Below are 19,530 nucleotides of genomic sequence, written 5' to 3'. Positions count from 1 at the left end.
TTACAAACGCTGGGTTAACTGTGGACATGCAGGACTCTATCTTTCAACAAAGACTAATTTAAGTACCAGCGTGTGTGTTTTTGCAAGTTATAAGCTTCAAAGGTTTTATACATATTGTGATGTCTCTTGAGTTGCAGAGTTAGTTAATGGTAAGGTTCTGCAGGGCATCTGAGCCAGCTGGTGCTTGCCAATGAAATAAATATACATGAATGTGAAAATGGACTAAGAAATATTTTCCTTAAAATCATTCCAAAAACTAAAACACAACTTTCCGAACCAGTGCTAGGCAATCACGTTCCCTTAAAACAAATGGAAAGGATTCTAGTGGCAGAAAAACACTTTCAAAAAAACACAAAGATTACTATAAGTAAGTAGAGATGAGCTCCTGTAAATGTGGAGTGGAGAAACTGATCAGCGTGTAACATGGAATGTGTTTTGCTGGTTTGGAAAAAGCTTTGCGAACTCAACATGTGGCTTTTTGCTTCTATGGCCTTGGGTGAACTTTGCTCTAAAAACTCTTAGCTAATTTCCAAGTTGTTCTACCATGGGACTGAGCACTTTCTCAGTACGTCTTATCTTTCCAAACATGCATTCCAAACTTGTGTGACCTCAGTTTAAGCTATTGGATGAATAAATATCAGGAAAAGATTCAGAATGGAATGTCAAGGAAAGTAGAAGAAAAGCGCACCATCTAGATGTATTCTAGACATGCTCTGAAAACAACATTTCCTTGACATAAAGAAAAATATGAAAAATTATTTTCAGATCCTAAACATTTCATTGCCAAATTAAGGATCTTATTTAGGTGTGCAATTTCTGATCAGTCTGAGAATTTTCAAACTATGCACTTGGTTTTCTTTGTTTTCCTTACTTGTAAAATAGCAAAAGTATCCATAGAGATCCACATTCTCTTTGACTTTGACCTTAATGACCTTGACTAGTCAAAGGTGAAAAGGAACCCATGAAACACCAGGAATAGTCACACACTAGTCTAATAGACTCACTATTGTCTTAAAAACCCATTTAAGGGTAAAAGGGCATGAAATTGAGTCTCATATCACTTGCTGAGGCTCATGGCAGTTGAAGTTAGCAGCATCCAGGCCTTGTGCCATGGCAAGACTAAAACAAACCTGGATTCAATCAAGTAAGCTTTTGGCACCAGACATCATTCAAAGCCATAATATGCCCATGACTAACGCCTCTCCTTTTAATTCTAGAGCCTGACTTTCCTCTGCTCAGTGGAGCACTCAGTGGCAAACACCTAGCATGGTGTACATAAACTAGACATATGTTATTTCATGTACTTTTGACATCAAAATTGCGTTTTTTTTATTTGCCCATTTGGAGGAATTAGCGCAAAGACCTCTCACAGTCCTTAATTGAGTCTTTCAGCAAGGGTGTCAACTTGGATTGGGGGACACGTTAGAGGGTGGCAAAACATTGTACAAGAATTAAATGATTGTCCATTCTGTTGAAGCCATCCTGAGCTCCGTGCTCATTTGTTCGGCAGGGCTTGGTGTACCATGGCTGCAATCGTCCACCTCATTAGTGTCATTAGCTTCTGCATTGTGAACACTGCAGGATTGTGAATAATAATCCACTTGCATATATCCTTCCTTCCTTCCTTCCTTACTTCCTTCCTTCCTTTCTTTCTTTTGTGTTTTTAATCTGAGCCTTATTTCCAATTTCTGGTTTCACGGTTTTGATTCTTCAGTTAAGGATTATAGATTACCCTTGTCTTGTGTCACCTGCCTGTGCTCTGACCCTAAATAAATCACACGCGGAGCATATGCACTTGCGTCCTGCTTCACATTACATGGAGTGGTATGGACGTATAAACAGGAACTTTGGGTTGAATTTATTTCAAGGGCTGTTTTATCATGTGCAGCTTTTCTCTAGTTTGGCTTTGGGTGTTTCAGTTTTGAGGCAGCCAATGACCCAATGCCCCGCTCATAGACAGCAATAGGTATCAACATACCATAGTCTTCTGGTCAGAAAACAATATCTGGAGTAAACAACTCAATTCAGAAAAGCAAATACTACTGTCAAGACTCCATACCACAGTGCAGCAAAGAGGCCAGAACCACCAGAGAAGAGCCAACACCAACAGGAGCATCAGAATCAGCAGAGCTATAGCCAGGATTGTACCATCAGACTGTAAAGACAAAAGATGGACATCTATCTTAGTGGAAGTTAGGGTTTAGGAGCAGAGAGTTTAGAAACAATATGGTTTGTGTGAAATAGAAAATGGAATGAAGTCCATCTAAAGAGATGATTAGTTTAGAAACAACATTATTCTGAAGATAAGTGCAGAAGCTTTTAATTGCTAAATGAGGTGGTTGTTAAACTAGTGACTTAGCAGAGCTTATGAGCTTAATGGAAACATTTGGAGTTCCTTATGTTTGGCATGTGAAAAACCCACTGTGCTTCTCCAAAAACATATGAAAAACACTGATTTACAAGCATTATAAATGTCAGAGACCCATTTATTTGTTTTTGTTGACCAAGATTCAGTTTAGAAATCTGGTGAATTTTTTTTTAACAAAATCTCTTCTGAACATATTTTAAGAATGGTTTGTTCAAAGTTAGTTTCAAAGAAAAGTGTAATTTGAAATTTGTTGAAAGATTGCATCTGCATCCCACAGACTCTGAAGAAGACATGTTTGTAAATGACATTAAATGACTTACACAGCTCACAGTGGTGATGGTCACAGAGCTGGAGATGAAACTAAGGCCTTCATTCATGCTCACATAAAGGGAAGCCGCCCTACAATAACACACACATTACTCCAGAGAATCATTTGGCTTGGTGATAATCAAAGCATGTTAAATTTAACATTCTCAAGGAATATGACTTACGTTCCCTCTTCTCTAAGTATTGGTGCAGGACACAGCAGGTATGTGTCCTCCACTATCAATGGCTTTACCACTGGAAAATACGAGTAGAAGAATGGTAAGTTTTTAGAGCATGGATTGATTAAGACTAATAATATAACTTGCTCATATGGAACCTTTAGGCTAGAAGATCTTGATCATCTAGTCATATGAACCAAAATGACTGATGCAGTTGTTGTGTAGCTATCAGCTTAATAACCATGATGGAAAATGATTCCCTCACTTTTGGAGCCCGGGATTCGACTGTTTATTCTGGCCAGCGTTTGACATACCACACCTCTGAGGAAACGACACGTTGCCTGTCTCTCTCTCTCTGAATGATCAGGCTGGATAAAGAGCTCCAGAGAGAAAATTTCGAAGAAGAGGAAGTGTCTCACTTTCAGAGATACAGAGAATCAAAGGATCATGAGGGCCAAGACAAACTGTGTGAGATATTAGATTCTTGAGTTCATCACCTCTGTCACACACATGAACTGGGTAAAGTGAAAGATTGGTGGTGGGGGGTCTGAGTGTCAAGTCCCAAAACATGTATTTATGCAGATTGTAGTCTGGAGTCAAGAGGATTTGATCATGTCATTGGGTGAATTTGATGCAATGCCAGAAGGATTTGGCACAAAGTCCGGCACCGTGTTGCTCTGCTTTATTGAATTGTTTACTCACAGCACAGGGGGAATGTCCTATTTTACTGTTAAGTAAAAACATGTGCACAAGCTTGCTAGATAAATTATTGAGAATTACTGACAATGCAAAATTTCTCCACAGTCTGTTTATTGAGTTTCCTGTGATTCACCAAAGTGAGCCCAAATCCTACAGTGTGTATGCCAGTAGTGTGCATAATGTAAACTTCTGCTTTTTGAACAATAAGATTTTTTATGAACACACTGATTACACACTACATTTACCCTTAATTAACATCACTGCATGTTTATATCACATGGGTATTTTTCGTGTTTTAGTATAAACAAGATTCTGCTCCTTACCAGAATTCTCCATTTTATTGGAATTCATATTAATTAACTTTCATTCAAGGATTTGCCACTGTTTATTTAATTAAGATTATTAATTTTGTATTTTTGATTATTATTAGTGTATCATTTATCACAATTTGTTTATTGGGAGAGGTGAAGCATTTTACTACCAGACTTCCGAGTAGCAAGTATATCTAAAAAGTGTCCTTAATCCTTGTTCCTTCATTCCTCTGAGCCCATTTTGGTACTTCATTAAAGATGGCAGACTTAGATTGATTTCCAGGGCCCAAGCTGAAGGATGTAGGCTCAAGGAATCAAGGTGGTGGCAGTGTTTTGTGATGCATCCTTGGTCGTTAATAAATATTAAGGTGAATATTAAGGTGAATTAAATATGTAGGGATTAACTATTTAAAAGGGGATGAGAGAAAGGCAAGTACTGTGTTAATGGGAAGGTATCATGGCCCAGGTTCAGAATCATATATCTGCCTCTTCACAAAAGATGCTGAATAAGTTCTAAGTGGTTTTGGAGAATTCAGGATGGGAAGGTTAACATGGCCTTGACTGGATGATTGTCAGCAAGATTAGGAAGAGGATACAACTGATTAACAAGCCTGCTTATTTGAAGGCAGAAGTGGGAATGCAGAGTGAAGCAGCCCTAAAGCTAGTGCCTGTTAATAATAGTGAGGCTGGATGCAGGACTGATCTTTAATCTTGACTGAACCCATTTTAATGGATTTACTACTGTTCAGCACATTCAGTGAAATGAAGCACTCCAAGCCCAATACAATCAAATGAACACACTGATTACACATTTCTGACCTTATTAAAACTGAAATTAAAAGAGTTGCTGCCATGTAATGTTCAGTACTGGTATAAAAAGGTCTTGTTCAACAAACTACTGTTTCTTTCATATTTCTGAACTCACATCAGAGAAAAAAGGTATCTCCTTCCTTGTCTTTGTCTTTAATAACTGAATCCTCACTTTTATCTGTTATGATTTCAGCTGGGGCATGGAAAAGCCTTAAACATGCCCTGTAAAAACACTATTGACACTATTCATGTTCAGATGGAGCAAAGCCAAAACCAACTCAGACTCTGGCTTTCAAAACATGTCAGCCACATGGAAGGGATGTAGCCAATTAAAGTTCACCTTTGAATCTAATCTAGATAAGCTAGTAAGATTTCTTAAAACACTAAATTATGTTTAGTTATGGCACACCTGGAAAGCAAAATGCTTTTAGAGTGCTAAATTTACTGGACACATGTAATACATGCTAATCACAACCAAATGTGGAGGAGTTTAAATTAAGATGCCTAATGTTATATAGCTGGGACCATCAGCAAAAAAAATAACACTACAACATAAAAAATAGCTAGCTATGAATGAAACTGTAACGTATTATTTTTAAATCAATCATAAATTTAAAATGATGTGAATTTTATATAATGTTTTATTTTTTATTTTTATTTTTATTTTTACGTTTTAACAAACGTATAAAGCCTTTGTAATTAATTATACCAAGAGATTATATTTAATTGCATATCTATTAATACTAAATACATTTAGCCTTTCAGAATGAAAGGAGCTAGACTGGAATCTGGAATTCATTACCTTACATTTTTGCAAGATCAGATGCTAAAACTTTCCCGAAACTGCTCTTCACCCAGTTTGATGCTTATAATACTAAAATATTACTACAATATTACAATATTGCAATATTAAGTAGGTACATAATTGCATGATAGTTATTTGGAGATATTAATTTAGATTCATTTAAAGAAGCCATTTTATTGTAGTGTCTATCTATATCTATTTTTTGTAGTGTCTAACTATCTATATCTATTTTTAATCCTATGATTAATTTTGTAATCAACACTTTTGATTTAATCATATTGTCATTTACTGTCAGTATTATTATTAGAATTATTAGCATGCAAGTTTATTATTTTACAGCAGGAATACATGGAATCAGCCAACTTACTCCTGGTGAGGGTGTCATTAATTCTGAAGCTGCACAGGACTTTATCCACATTCCTGGCATGGAGGAAGCCATTCCCCCTCACGACAACCTGGAATGACTCTGTGGAAGAAGGAGTTATGGAGCACAAAGGCATTACAGAATTTGTTTTTCAATCATTTATATGAGATTAAAAATAAATTGGCTGATAAATATTGTTTGCATTATTGCATTAAAGTGTGTGGAGGAAAGCATGCTGTCAGAACAAGCTGACACTTCTGGTCTTTTCTTATAAAGTAAGATGGTAGTTAAACAAGTATGCTAATGAACTGACATTATTCAGGTACTTTCATGAGCAGTGGCTTGTGACCTTAAAGTTTGGTGTGGCAGGATGACACTAATAATGATATAGCCTCAAATAAACACACACCTGACTTTTGCTATAGGCTACTATAGCATAGTAGTATAGAAGTACCGTTGTTCAGCTGTATTTGAGCTAATATCATTAACCAAGGTTTACAGGTTAGCTTAATTTGGTGTAAAACTGTGACCCAGGCAACTGTGTCATTAACTATCCTGTCTGCTGCTCCTCCCCTGAGAACGGGACAACATGATTCCTGCCCCAATGAACCTCTGTTAGTGCTTGTTGTAGTTCCTGTTTTGACCACTAGGTATCTCTAGCATGTCCACTGCACCACAATTACACAGCATCTAAAAAGGCGAGCAAATTAATGGAAGAGCTTATATTAAATAACATTTTTTTTTTTTTTTTACAAAAATTGTTGGTGACTCAAAGAGGTAATTGGTATTTTAACAGAAATTAAAATGTATGGTTGTGAATGAGGACTTTTGAAAATTAACATCTGCTGTATATCAATGTTTTTGGATATATATGTTTGTGCTCTGCCCCACCTGCCCCTATGGACAAGCCACCACTGGCTTTCAGCATAATTGCCTGGGACTTTTGCCCATGTGTTGGCTTTTGGTCTAAATTTCCAGCATTCTTAAAGGTCAGAAACATTAGTACGATCCCCTGAAACCTCCCCATTCTGACCATAGTGGTTTTGAAAAAGAGTCTTTTTCACCAGAGACTTGAGAGGCACTTTGTGGTGAGCGATGTTTGTAGTTCCCCTGACGATGTAACAAATTCAACATAACCAAAGCCAAACAACATAAACCTTTGTAAAGGGTGCAATTTAAAGAGAATTATCAAAGAGGAGTGATAGCAGCTGCTCTCCATAATGCTGACTGCACAGATCTATTTGAGGAATATGAATCAAATGGCAACATTGTGTTTTTGATTTAGTTTCTTATCTTGGCCCAAAGGGCTGCAAAACCGAGCACTCTAGCATAGACATGCAAAATCCAATAATCTGTCTATAAAAAAACCCTTCACTTTCAGCTCACTCCATCCAGCTGTCTCTGATTGAAGATCCTCGATTCAGTTTTGTTCCTACCCTTATGTTCTTTGTAGTCAGCATTTTTCTGCTAACTTGAAACAAAATGGTCTTTGAGGCTTCTTTTATCTAGCAAGTTTGCTTTCAAAGAGTTCAACCCATAAACTTACTTAGCACATTCTTCACCAGACAACTTCACTGGAGCACTTGTCATCTGCGACAGCCATAAACACTGAGACAAATCAGACAGGAAGCTCTATCTGAGGTCATGTTTATTCCTCTGCTGCCAGAACAGTGACTGCGACTGTCCTATGAGTTGGAGTTTGAATTTTAGAGACCTGAAATTCACACTGGCCGTGCTGTGTCAAGACCTCAGCCATGTCTCAGATGTGTTTCTGTACTCATTCCTGGCAAGAGAAATACTGGCAACACCACACTTTTTTTTTTTTATGCACATTTTGATGTGGTATGGCAACTGCAACATTCTTCTTGAATTTATATTCTTGGTGATTTGTTGAGAATGATATAAACTATTTAATGTAATAATTAGTGTAACATAATATTTAAATAATGATATTAAAGCCTAGTTAGAGAGCTGCCAAAATCCCCCACAGACAACCACACCTCCCTCTTAGTCACGCCCCCTGTCAGCCAAGCAGTGCAAACTCTCCCGATTACTAATTACACTCATGTGCTGCTCATTAACTCCTTACTTTTCTGTATAAATATCCCTCAGTGTGTAAAGCACATTGCTAAGCCTTGTTTGCTCTCGAGCCTTCGTCATTACTAAACCTATTTTGCTCATAGCAACTGTTCAGCTAAAAATGTGCCATGAGACAGTGGGACAGTAAATAATCAGTATAGATTTTTATGTTTATTTCATTTCCCTATGATGGTGTAAAATGGTGCCATCTTTTTAGCTTTCCATTTTACACTACTGAAAATGTGGTTTTGTGATTTCAGTGGATTTTTATGGAGTTACAAATGTGGATATAAATGGCCTATGGAGAGACAAAGCATACAACAAGCACATTGCAATGCATGGACTCATGTTTGATGTGCCACTAACGCACCTCTGACATGGCAGGCGTAGATTAAACCACTTGCTAAAATGGAAGTGAATAAGGTCTAGTGATGATGTTTAATGAGACGTGTCTGGTGTTCAAAACGCAGCTGGATGAATGGAGGTTGGACACTGAGATACACAAAACACCACTCACCTCCAGCACAGATACTGGAAGGTTCTGCTGCAAGGATCTCAATGCAAGATCTTCTCAGGATCTGATGGGAACACAGAGAGAACTATAAGTGGAGAGTAGATTTTGAACTATTAAGTCTTCAATAGCAGACATGAGGTCCTTTTAGCAACCTCATGATAAATTTACACCCTCTTCTGAAACTCTTTCATTTAATTTTATTCATATATTGTAACCTTTGCATCCTGGCTTCAGAATACAGGTGTATAACATTCAAGCTGGTAAAGATTCCTTGTAGACCTTTTATAAACTCATAAACCTAAAAAAGTCTAAGAAATTCATTGTTAACTTACAAATCTATAACTATTCATTATAATGCCATGTGCCACACTGCACAAGTGCCATCAGTTTCGTACATTGTTTCCAAACCAAATACATATGTCCTTGTTGGATCTTGACTTTCATAACACTGAATGTAACGGGTTGTGATAAGCATTAAATGCACAAGAAATTTCACATGTCCACTGTCAGAGCGTTCAGAATTGATTTGGAATCATTTGCAGAAATTTCCCAGTTCACTTAATCACAACTGTAGGTCTTAGCTCATGCATTTGTTCATTTGTCATTATTAATGCAGCACAGAAACCCTTACCGAATCGATCACACTCTGCAAAGCCTCAAACCCACCATTCACGGGGAAAACATGATCTTTGCTGTCTGCAATCTTGGCAAGCTGTAATAAAATTACAAATACAGTCATACTGTACAGCAACACTCGAAACAAGCTGCAGTTCCACATGGCTTATATTTTGGCTCCCACTTTTGTCAGGCATTCAATTTCCAAATTGTGTCTGTCCTAAACCATGGCAAAGCAATACACACCTGTGTCTCATTGAAGTCCTTCACCCCTACACAATAGACTGAGGCACCCAGGCTTCGGGAACGATTGGCCTGACAAGCAACACAAAAATAAGAACAAAGTAAGATCAGGGAGAACAGATACAAAGTCCTTAACAAAGTTACTGAGACCTTGAATGTGCATCTACAAGAGGGCAAAGGTGATTCCACATAATGTATACGTAACACACAGGACTTGGGGGAGGTTTGAGGATCCTTGGCCTTTGAGGTTTATTGGACAACAGCCCAATACATAATCCAACGTCATAAGATGAGCAAGGGTCAAAACAAAATTGAGCATGAAACACGAAAACAATGGGCCAAAGTGAAGTCAAAGAAAGAAGCAAAGGCAATCACTAGATACAAGGCTCAGAACTTACGGACATTCAAGAGTTGGCAAGACTTCACAATATTTGTTAGTTTGAGTTCACGTTACAGTATAATCTATGTAAACAGGAAGAGCTTGTGAAGTAGTTCAGTATTCAGGGGGGAGGGACATCTGCTGCTGGGGAGGTGTAATGTCAAGACCCGATGCAACAGTAGAAATTAAGCTAATGGTGATGAGATTTATGAAACTAACTCAGTAATAATTGCTTAGTTCATAATGAACTTCCAAACCATTATTTTATTATTATTATTATTAAGTGAGTAATTACCCAGATTTTATTAGTAGCTAAAAGTAGTGACTTAAGCGTTAATAGAGTACTACTCATTCGTTCCTGTTTAGTCCCTGCATAGATACCTACGAGATTTTGAATGGAATTGTAAAGTGTTAGTCATCTTTAAAGAAAGGTTTTCATACGTGACTTTTCTACACATTTATTGGTTCTGCTCCAGTATTTTTCTCCTGCTAGTATGACCTTTACAAATTTTATTTGCATACTCTCATCCTAAATGATAAGTAAGAATAAGTTATTTTAGCAGTTACATTTTTTTATTTAGTTTCTTGTGATGTGAATTAGAGTCTTGGGCATAGCTGTTCTGAGTTGCACACTAGGGTGATCTCATTGAGATAAATTTCTATCTGTGCAGATGTGCAATAAGTAGCCCTTTTATTTCATTGCAAACTTGGCAGATGGGTGTAACGTAAATCGATGAGACTCTCTTTTTATCTCATGTTAAAAAAAAGGCATCAAAGTGCTGAGCTGGTGATGAATGACAGTTGTAATGGTGTTTCGATCATAACTGATTTATTCTTTTCATCGTTTCTCTTCTTTCCTCATGTGTGTACATCGGAAAGAAGAGTCTCTGCTTCAGACAGGTGGAAAAAGTCTGTTAAAGGAGGAATTCTATGCCAACATGAACATGATCTTATGTGATTTTTTTCCTACCTCTCTTTCAGCATAGTAGAAGAGATCCTCATGCAATTCCCCATCTGTAAGTGCGATGATGACGCTCGCTGTACGGTACCCTGTTTAATAAAGACGCCATTGAGATCAGTTTCATAACTTTTGAAGGGATTTCACATACAGACACTAGAATGGGGACATTTGATGAACATACCCTCAGTGTTCCCATAGTAAATCTGTTCACTTGCCTAGAAGACAGAGTTAAAGTCAGTTTTAAGTTGTCATGAACTAACCATGTGAAAAAAAAAATCAGTAGTAAATGAACCATGTGAAAATCGCAAAAAATTACCAAAGAAATGATGCGTAAATATCATATGTGAAAAATAAAAACTTGCACTACATGTGAAACGTCCACAATTGGACAAAGGGCATCTATTTTTCCCAAATTGACTACAATTAATCCAAGATGGCTGGTGCCATTGACTCACCCTTTGAATACCCTCATGCATGAAAGTATCTCCTCCTGGTAGAACTCTCTGGAGCTCCTCCAGACCTTTGCGAATTTTGTCTCTGCCACAAAAAAATCCACAATAAAAGTGGGCACATGAAAATACTGTCCAGGCTAAATTGCAAATTGCACCGATATATGATATTACATAAATGGCACATCAGCAGCAAGTAACAAATGACTTTTGTCCAAAACAACCTGTTTCTCTGGAAACTTTGTGTACTATGCTTAACTTTTACTATCTCTACCCAATAGTATGCTCGATATCGCTACTTTACAAATGCATAAATACTGTATATTTGACCAAAAATGTTTTTATTTAGGTTACTTTCTAACCTTGCCTTGGCTTTCTGCTGAGATCCTGTTGCGTAATAAGACAGTTTAAAAAAACGCAGTGGTCAAACCTTGCTAGCTAAGTGGGATTTCCTCAAAAATTTCAGATAGTTGCAAAAGCCATTGAATAGTTACATGTCGCAGTAAAAGAGATAGAAGCCTAATCAATTTCACTTGTAATCAGAAACCAAATATCAAAGAATCTGCGATGCTCCTGCACCATCCCATCATCATCAAAACAGAGAAGAGCGCATACACACTCTATGTTGTTCTCAGAACTGTATATACAGTATATGATATATGATATGATACAGCATATACACAGTATATGAGAAAGTGAAGGGCTCTATTATTACTCTTATGTATATATATATATATATGTATATATATATATATATATATGTATATATATATATATATATATATATATATATATATATATATATATATATATATATATACACACACACACACACACATATATATATATATATATATATATATATATATATATTCTGTTTATCTCTCAGCAGAGTTTGGCTATACTTTGGTTGAAAATCAAATGTGAGCTTCAGTAGCCACGTCAGCTTGGCTCAGACAAGTGTAGAAATCTTCCCTTATAAAACTGGATTTGGGGAAAGAGTAAAAATATATTGCCAGCCATCCTGTTTGGAAGAGAGTTACTCTCTGGATGCAACTGGATCTCATGATATCACCTTTAGCGGCTCAACTGCTGTCTGTCAAATTAATGTTTTTTTTATTCTTAACTTCAAGTGAATGAATAATGGTGTCTGCAGCTATGAGAGTCTGCTGCTGCTAGCTGGTGCTGGCGTTGAAATTAGAGAGGCAGATGGTCAGGAAATCAGGCATGTATGAAACTGGAAACCAGGAAGACAGTAAACATTTCTTACTTTTCCCAGACTTATGAAAAAACCTTTGCTTGCAGAGATTATGAGCATATCCAATATAAAAAAAGACAATCTTTGAGATACAGAGAAACATATGCTGAAAACTTGGTCAGAAAAATTTGGCATTGATCATAATGTCAAGATCATTTTTGGAGCAGTTGTCCTGTTGTACCTAAAACTGCTTGGGTCATTATCCTTTATTAAATCAGGCATGCACTGTATTCAGTCCAGCTGTAATCATGCACTGGCAATGGAAATGTAAAATTTCGCATGCATTTAATGCTTATTGCAACCTGATGCCTTGTTATCAGTGTTACGGAGTCCAAGGTCCAACAACAACATCTTTAGCTTGGACATATAAGTTACATTTCAGTTACATTCAATTCAGTTTTATTTGTGTAGTGCTTTTAACAACAGATATTGTCACAAAACATCATCATCATTATTTTTATTATTATTATTATTATTATGGTTGCCAATGTCATACAATAAAAAAAAAGAATGATCTGGTAAACCTCGCTGTGATAGGCTAGTTGGAATGATGTTATGCCCACTACAACATTTCTGGGAAATTTAAAAGTTCATTACATCATTGTCCAGTGTAATGTCCTGCAGGAACCTTGAAATGTTAACCACAAAATGTGTACTCATTTTTGATAATATTTAATCCTCAATGTTATAGATGTATGGAACCGGTATAGAGCACAAGGTGACGCAGAGGCCTGAAAGTGATCTATATGACCTTACATAGGCATTGGTATCTTGCTAAGTGGGGAGAACAGAAACAAGCTGTAAATTTAAGTGAGTAAGGCTTCCTTAAAACATAACATAAGCATATATGGGAAGGTTGGGTCTTGGGAAAAACAGGATGTGGAAGTTTTTTCATGTAAAGGTATAAAAGAATGCCCTTCTGAAGAGTTGGGGAGCGTTCCTCTGCAGAGAACTGCTTGGCTTGATTCTTGAAAGAATAAAGTCTATGGCCTCAACACCTCTGCTCTCCGGAGTGATCTTTGCTACGACACCCCTAGCCCCTCTGATAGCATAAATAAAGCTTCTTTTGGGAAGTGAAAATCTTTAAGGTGTCCAGGAGGTGAGTGGCAGAAGGTGAGTCACAAGTGCAGAAAGCCTCAATGTGAGAAGTTAAATAAGTGTTTTTGTTAGAAAGTGTTTGTAATGAAGGTTATATACAGCAGCACCTCAGGAAAATAATCAAAAAGCTCTTAGCTCATATAGTAGCATGTTCACTCACCTGTCCTCTGTTAGCCGCATGAGGATCCGGCCCTCAGTGGAAAACACGATAAAGGACATTCGAAGCTGTGGGCTGAGGGAAATAAGCACATTAGCAACTAACTTACTGTAATCACATGATTCAGTAATTTTCGTATTTTATGCATTTCATTTATTTATTTATTTATTTTATGTGATCCCATTTTTCTCCCCAATTTGGTCACCTGCCAATTCCCACCCACCAGCCAGCTCTCCCCTATCACATGACAGCTACCAACCAAGACTCATGAAGTCAGCCAACTGCATCTTTTCAAACTGCTGTATCACATCACAGGGCAGCGTAACACATTCTGAGGAAAGAGCTATCTGCCCTCTTCCACATACATGAGCTCAGAGATGCCCACCATTAGCTAGTATCACTGTGATTGACAGACGAGAGAGTATGCCACCCCTCTCACCCGGAGAACACAGCCAATTTTCACTCCTTTGCCTCCAATGCTTTTCTGTTATGCCACTCAGGAGCCCTAACAAGTGATTTAAAGGCATAACCTTTTGAAATGCACTTTCACATGTTTTTCGCCTATTAGTCCCATAATAACATGTGAAAAACATATGATCACGTGTGAAATGTATGTGATTTTTCCATAAGGTTTTGGACTGGTACCCTTTTTTTTTTTAGAGAACCCTACAACACTACAAAAATAAGACCCATTTAATGTCTAAAGAACTTCTGAAGAAGCTTTACTATCTAAGAGTGTAGATTTCACTCCACTGAGAATTCCCAGTTAAATGATGATTCAGTGATTAAAGACAGTTTAAGAAGAGTCCACATGGTCTTACTGAAATCAAATAAAATCTGAAGCATCTGGTGCTACAAATCTCCTTACCTAATGAACTTGTGAGCCAGATGTGCCACAAAATTATAGATCTCGGTCCAGTGATGTTGCACACTTCCAGACCTGCATAGAGGACCAGACACAGTGTTAGAGTATACAGTAGTATCATATGAAATATTACATTATTTTTTAAGGCATTGTATTGAAACATAATTACTTAAAAAACAATAATTAATATATTGACAGAATTAGAAACAGTTGATACCATTTAGTAGTCTCATTGTATGTTCTAGTCTGCAATAGCACTAGTTTTTACTCAGGCTAGACATCTTTTCTAGCTTTGATATGGAACAATTGGCATTTTTCCCCTTTCAAGTCCTCACGAAATCTCTGAATGCAGATACATCACTGCTGAATCACAGTCTTATTGAAAAAAAAAAAATATTGGCTCCCCACCAAGTGGGCCATTTATTTTTGGGCCAAACATTTCTACCAAAGCAAACAGCCCTGATCCATATTTTCTTCCTTTTCAAACACAACCTTTTAAAATGATCCAGACAGCATGTGATATAATGCAACCATATGTTAAACACAACCCTCAGCATTCTGGCTGTTCCATGTTGAGTGATTGTGTGGCTGTAGTGTCTGAGCTAAATGTCACTTGCTGGAAAAAAAATTGCCATGACCTCATGGTCTCCTTATTGTGGTTCATGTTTTGTTTTTCTGTTTTTTCTTTTAGTAATTACTAAAACCAGTCTGGTGAATGGACCAGTTTCGGAGCCAGATGTGAACCTAAAATGTGATACATCCAGAATACAGTATCATATTAAACACATGACATTCAGACCTGATGTGTACCTTGTCATCTGTCCAAGTAAATGCTAAAGTAAAATGTCATCATATGCTATTAAGTTTCATATTAATCCTAAAATATCACTTTATATACTTTATTCCAAGGTAATTGAGAGTTAAAGTTTGTGGAATGCTTTATCTACTCAACTAAGCCAAGTCATGATTTCCCAGGCATGGACGACTTCTCAGCTTGGGTCAGAGAGGACATTTCTAGGTTTTATTTCTAAAGGATAAACTACAGGCAGTGACAGCTGGTCATGATGTTAGATATGAGGCTAAAACATAATATAGATCAATAGGGTTGTGCAATGCATTATATCACAAGGTCTCATAGATGAGATAATAAGAGTCAATGGGGCCAAACTATTACACACATACACACTTAAAAGCAGATTGATAGATTTCTAATTTTTTAAGTGTTTCTGGTCCATAGTACTCTACTGACTTCATGCCATGTTTCTCTGGTAGGGAGAGATACTGTATATCCCTTCTTCTCACTGCACCTAAATTAACCAACAAAGCCTAAAAGTGCTCGGGCAGAGTGTGGACAAAATGGTGTCTTTAGAAAAAGTGACAAAATTGTTTCAAACAGATGCACCACCTCATTCAACCCTTCTCCTGTTTTTCCATTGTTACTAAGATACGTCCCTATGAGGAGCCAGCTGCCAAAAAAAGGCCAAAACATTGGAACATCTGGATCTCATGGTGAAATGAGTTCAAGAAAAGGAGAACAGAAAAAAGAGGAGAAAAGATACAGTAGAAAATGGCAAATAAATGCAAGTTAAAAGAGTAATACATACAAGTTCATTCAAACTGGACAAAAAAGAAGCGTTCGATATGTTAGTATTATGTAAAACATGACCTAGCTACTGTATATGTTAAATATGTTCCATAAAGATGAAGCCAAAAACAGTCAAGGGAAGACCATTAGAAATAACAGTAATACATTGACCTCTGTAAGAGCTAGTGATCAAATGGCAAGTGCTTTATTGTGTCAAAAACATAGTACGAGGTGTTGCATTTTACACTCATTTAAGTGTTTCCTCATCAAAGCTCCATAGTGTACCAGATTTGGAGCATCTCGTGGCAATGCTACTGCAGAACACATTAATGTGCTCATTTTTTATTTGGCCACATTTTTCATTCATCTTTAAGTGCTTTATCATTGTCAGGGTGGTGGTGGAACTGGAGTATATCCCAGGAACACCAGGTGTGAGGTGGGGATAAACTCTCAATGGGACACAGAAGCATTGCAGGACACCATACACACACACACACACACACACACACATTCACACCTAGGGCCAATTAATAGCAGCCAATTCTTCTAGCTGTTTTTGGACAGTGTGAAGGAACAGGAGAACCCAGAGCAAACCTACGTGGACACAAGAGAATATGCAAAATAATACACAGACTCAGTGACCATGGAGCTGTGAGGCGGTAACACCCACTGAATCAACATGTATATGACTTGAAGTCATGGTATTTTTATGAGATGTGTGACATGCACTAAGTGTAGTGTTTTACAGACTGCATTCATTTCCATATATATGCTGAGCTAACTAAATAGCTAAATGACTAAACACTTGTGGTTTCTCAAGTTAATCAGATGAGAAGCTGTCATGGAAAAGATGAAAGGAAGTTAAACAAAATTACGGTACATAGTTTGGCCTTTAAGGAATAAAATAGCTAACAGCTCCTAACAGCTTTACCACTGACATTGGAGACTCCTTGCTAAATAAATGCTAAATATACTAAATAAATGTTGCCTCATAGAAAAAATCTATGAAGTGGCCACCATAAATATGTATAGAAACGATAATGTATTAGACGAAACTACTGTCAGAGCCGCTGTTATAGAAAATTAATCACCACCTTCTGACCAATCAGACTCAATTCAGCAGAATTCGTCAATGTTATGGTACAGTAAAATATAAGTTACTTAATCACTATATGTTTTGTCTGACAAAATGTATTCTTTATCAAATAGATAACTGATAAGAGCTGTGAACATGAACTTAAACCTAAATTCTACTAACATCTTCTAATATGGTTGTCTTTTATGAATCTCTGGTTGACATGTGATATGCTCATATCTGATGCAGATATGAAAGCATTGCAGCGTAAAGCACTGACTGCCTCCAAGCAGCTTCTGCAATTACAACCAGATGCTGTTCCATTTGTCTATCCATTAATTCAGCCTGTCTCGGGTCCTGGCTTGGTCCCCTGCCATAATCCTTTGGTTTCTTATTGCCAAAAACAGGCAGTATTAGAGTGCTTATGCAATTAACAATCAACCCTATAATGAAATCAAGATGTTTACACAGCATGATAAAACCAAACCTCGACCAGTGCAGAAATGTGTTATTTAATCTGAATTTTAATAGGCTAGTAAATATTTTCTTGGTTAGAATTATGAAGTGGGAGTATGTAAAATAAAGAGAAAGGATAAAGAAAGAATAACATTTCTGTCTAGTGGGATGTGATGAGTTGGTAAGGTTATACCTACCAACAGCAATAACATACTGGTGAAATTCCAAAAAGAACTCATTAATAAAAGCTTTGTAATGTTTTTTTTTTGAATGTTCACATATAATAAGGGGACTAAACTTCTAATAGCAACAAAGCTAAAGTACAGACTGTTATATGTTCTTCTAACTCCCTTCTAGCACCCTAAAGCATTCTTTGGTTTGTACTTCTCCAGGAATCCTAGAACAGAGGAGTTCCTTTTAAGAAAAGGTCCAAGTAGAACCCCTTTAGAAAGTTGATAATCATCCAAGGAACAAAATTTTGCTCCAACATCTTTGGAGCAACATTTTTTTTTCTTTTTTCTAAGAGTATACAGAATAGTATTACAGCTAAGGATGTATGTCAGTGCAGAATTTTAATACAATTTGAAAAAAAAAAACCTTATCGTATATATTCTTACATTCAGTTCTCAAAATTAATTACAGTAAATTCCATGTTCTGCATAACTTTGAGTTTTTTTTTTTAGTTGTTTGTAACACCAGAATAATATCAAAATATCATCCGATTCTTTTCTTTTTCTGGCACAGACGCGTGTTACAGTAAAGCCTTTAAACTAGCAAAATGGAATGCATATACACAGCACTTAAAAAGTGGCCTTGACTATACCTAAAAACTACTGCTGTAATCAGTAAGACTGCTCTGTGCTTATCCCAGGACACTTATGCACAGTCTGCTCATACTGAACATCCTTACATATACATTTACATTTACATCCTTTCAACAAACTTAATATTGTTTGACTTTGATTTATAATCTCACTATCTGATCAGAAGAGGATGGGTTCCATTTTTTTAGTCTCAAGGTTTCTTCCTCAGGAATTTTTTTTCCTTGCCAGTGTCAGCTCTGGATTGTTCTGGGATCTAAATCCACATCTGGATTTCTGTAAAGTTGCTTTGTGACAATATCTATTATTAAAAGGTCTATACAAATATGATTTGAATAGAATGACTGGAGAAATGCATTTTACACCATTACACCATGCTATGATTTTCATTTGAAATTACAGTACTGTTAATATTCATTCTCTTTATAGTATGAAGCAAAGATGGAGGAGCTCCACCAATTTAACACCTGTGTGTGTGAATGGAGGAGTGCCCAAGCAAACCCTGGTTTACTTTCTTCCTGTTACTGTTACTGTTACTTGTAGGTCTGATCCTGTACATTCCCTAGGAACTGTATGTTTGTCATTTTGATTTGTGCACATCAAGAATCAAGAATCATAAAGAGCAAGGGCCATATATATCATCATCATCATCATCATCAGTAAGCTTTATCCTAGTCAGGCTTGCAGTAGATCCGGAATCTATCCCGGGAACACTGGGCTTGAGCCAGGAATACACCGTCAACAGGATGCCAATAGTCCATCACAGGGCATTATTCACACATACTGGCATTTTGGGAGGTGGGAGGAAACCGAAAAACCCAGAGAAGATGCACAGAAATTCCACACACAGTAACCTGAGCGCACAATCGAACCAGGGATCCTGGAGCTGTGAGGCATCACCCCCTATTGTAGATCAGTAGTTGTCCATGAAAATGGGATCCATGAAGCATAGCCGGGGGTCAGTGATTTTTTTTTATTTGGTTGTAGGAAATCACAAACCACAGTTATCAAACCTATTATGTGTATTATTGCCATAATTTATTATACATTAATAAACAATGTCAATGAATCTAATGTCAGTGGAGAGTTCAGCAATTAGAAAACTCCAGGGTTCCAATATGAGCCTAATATTT

The 19,530-nt window shown here is 37.0% G+C and overlaps 1 protein-coding gene across 1 annotated transcript in view; it reads right to left on the bottom strand.

Annotated features, from left to right (window-relative positions):
• antxr1a (ANTXR cell adhesion molecule 1a) overlaps window positions 1–19,530 on the bottom strand; it is a 36,431-nt gene that overhangs the window by 15,526 nt on the left and 1,375 nt on the right. Inside the window, exons 2-13 of the mRNA XM_026945872.3 lie at window positions 14,464–14,535; window positions 13,599–13,670; window positions 11,089–11,170; window positions 10,815–10,848; window positions 10,643–10,722; window positions 9,297–9,365; window positions 9,067–9,147; window positions 8,439–8,499; window positions 5,846–5,944; window positions 2,860–2,929; window positions 2,689–2,767; window positions 2,060–2,155 (exon numbers count right to left, since the gene is read on the bottom strand). Coding sequence (XP_026801673.1) covers window positions 2,060–2,155; window positions 2,689–2,767; window positions 2,860–2,929; window positions 5,846–5,944; window positions 8,439–8,499; window positions 9,067–9,147; window positions 9,297–9,365; window positions 10,643–10,722; window positions 10,815–10,848; window positions 11,089–11,170; window positions 13,599–13,670; window positions 14,464–14,535 — 895 coding nt within the window. The remainder of the gene's footprint in view (window positions 1–2,059; window positions 2,156–2,688; window positions 2,768–2,859; window positions 2,930–5,845; window positions 5,945–8,438; window positions 8,500–9,066; window positions 9,148–9,296; window positions 9,366–10,642; window positions 10,723–10,814; window positions 10,849–11,088; window positions 11,171–13,598; window positions 13,671–14,463; window positions 14,536–19,530) is intronic.

This window comes from Pangasianodon hypophthalmus, chromosome 8 (genome assembly GCF_027358585.1).
Source record: "Pangasianodon hypophthalmus isolate fPanHyp1 chromosome 8, fPanHyp1.pri, whole genome shotgun sequence".
NCBI lineage: Eukaryota > Metazoa > Chordata > Actinopteri > Siluriformes > Pangasiidae > Pangasianodon > Pangasianodon hypophthalmus.
This window is presented reverse-complemented; position numbering and strand designations above follow the sequence as displayed.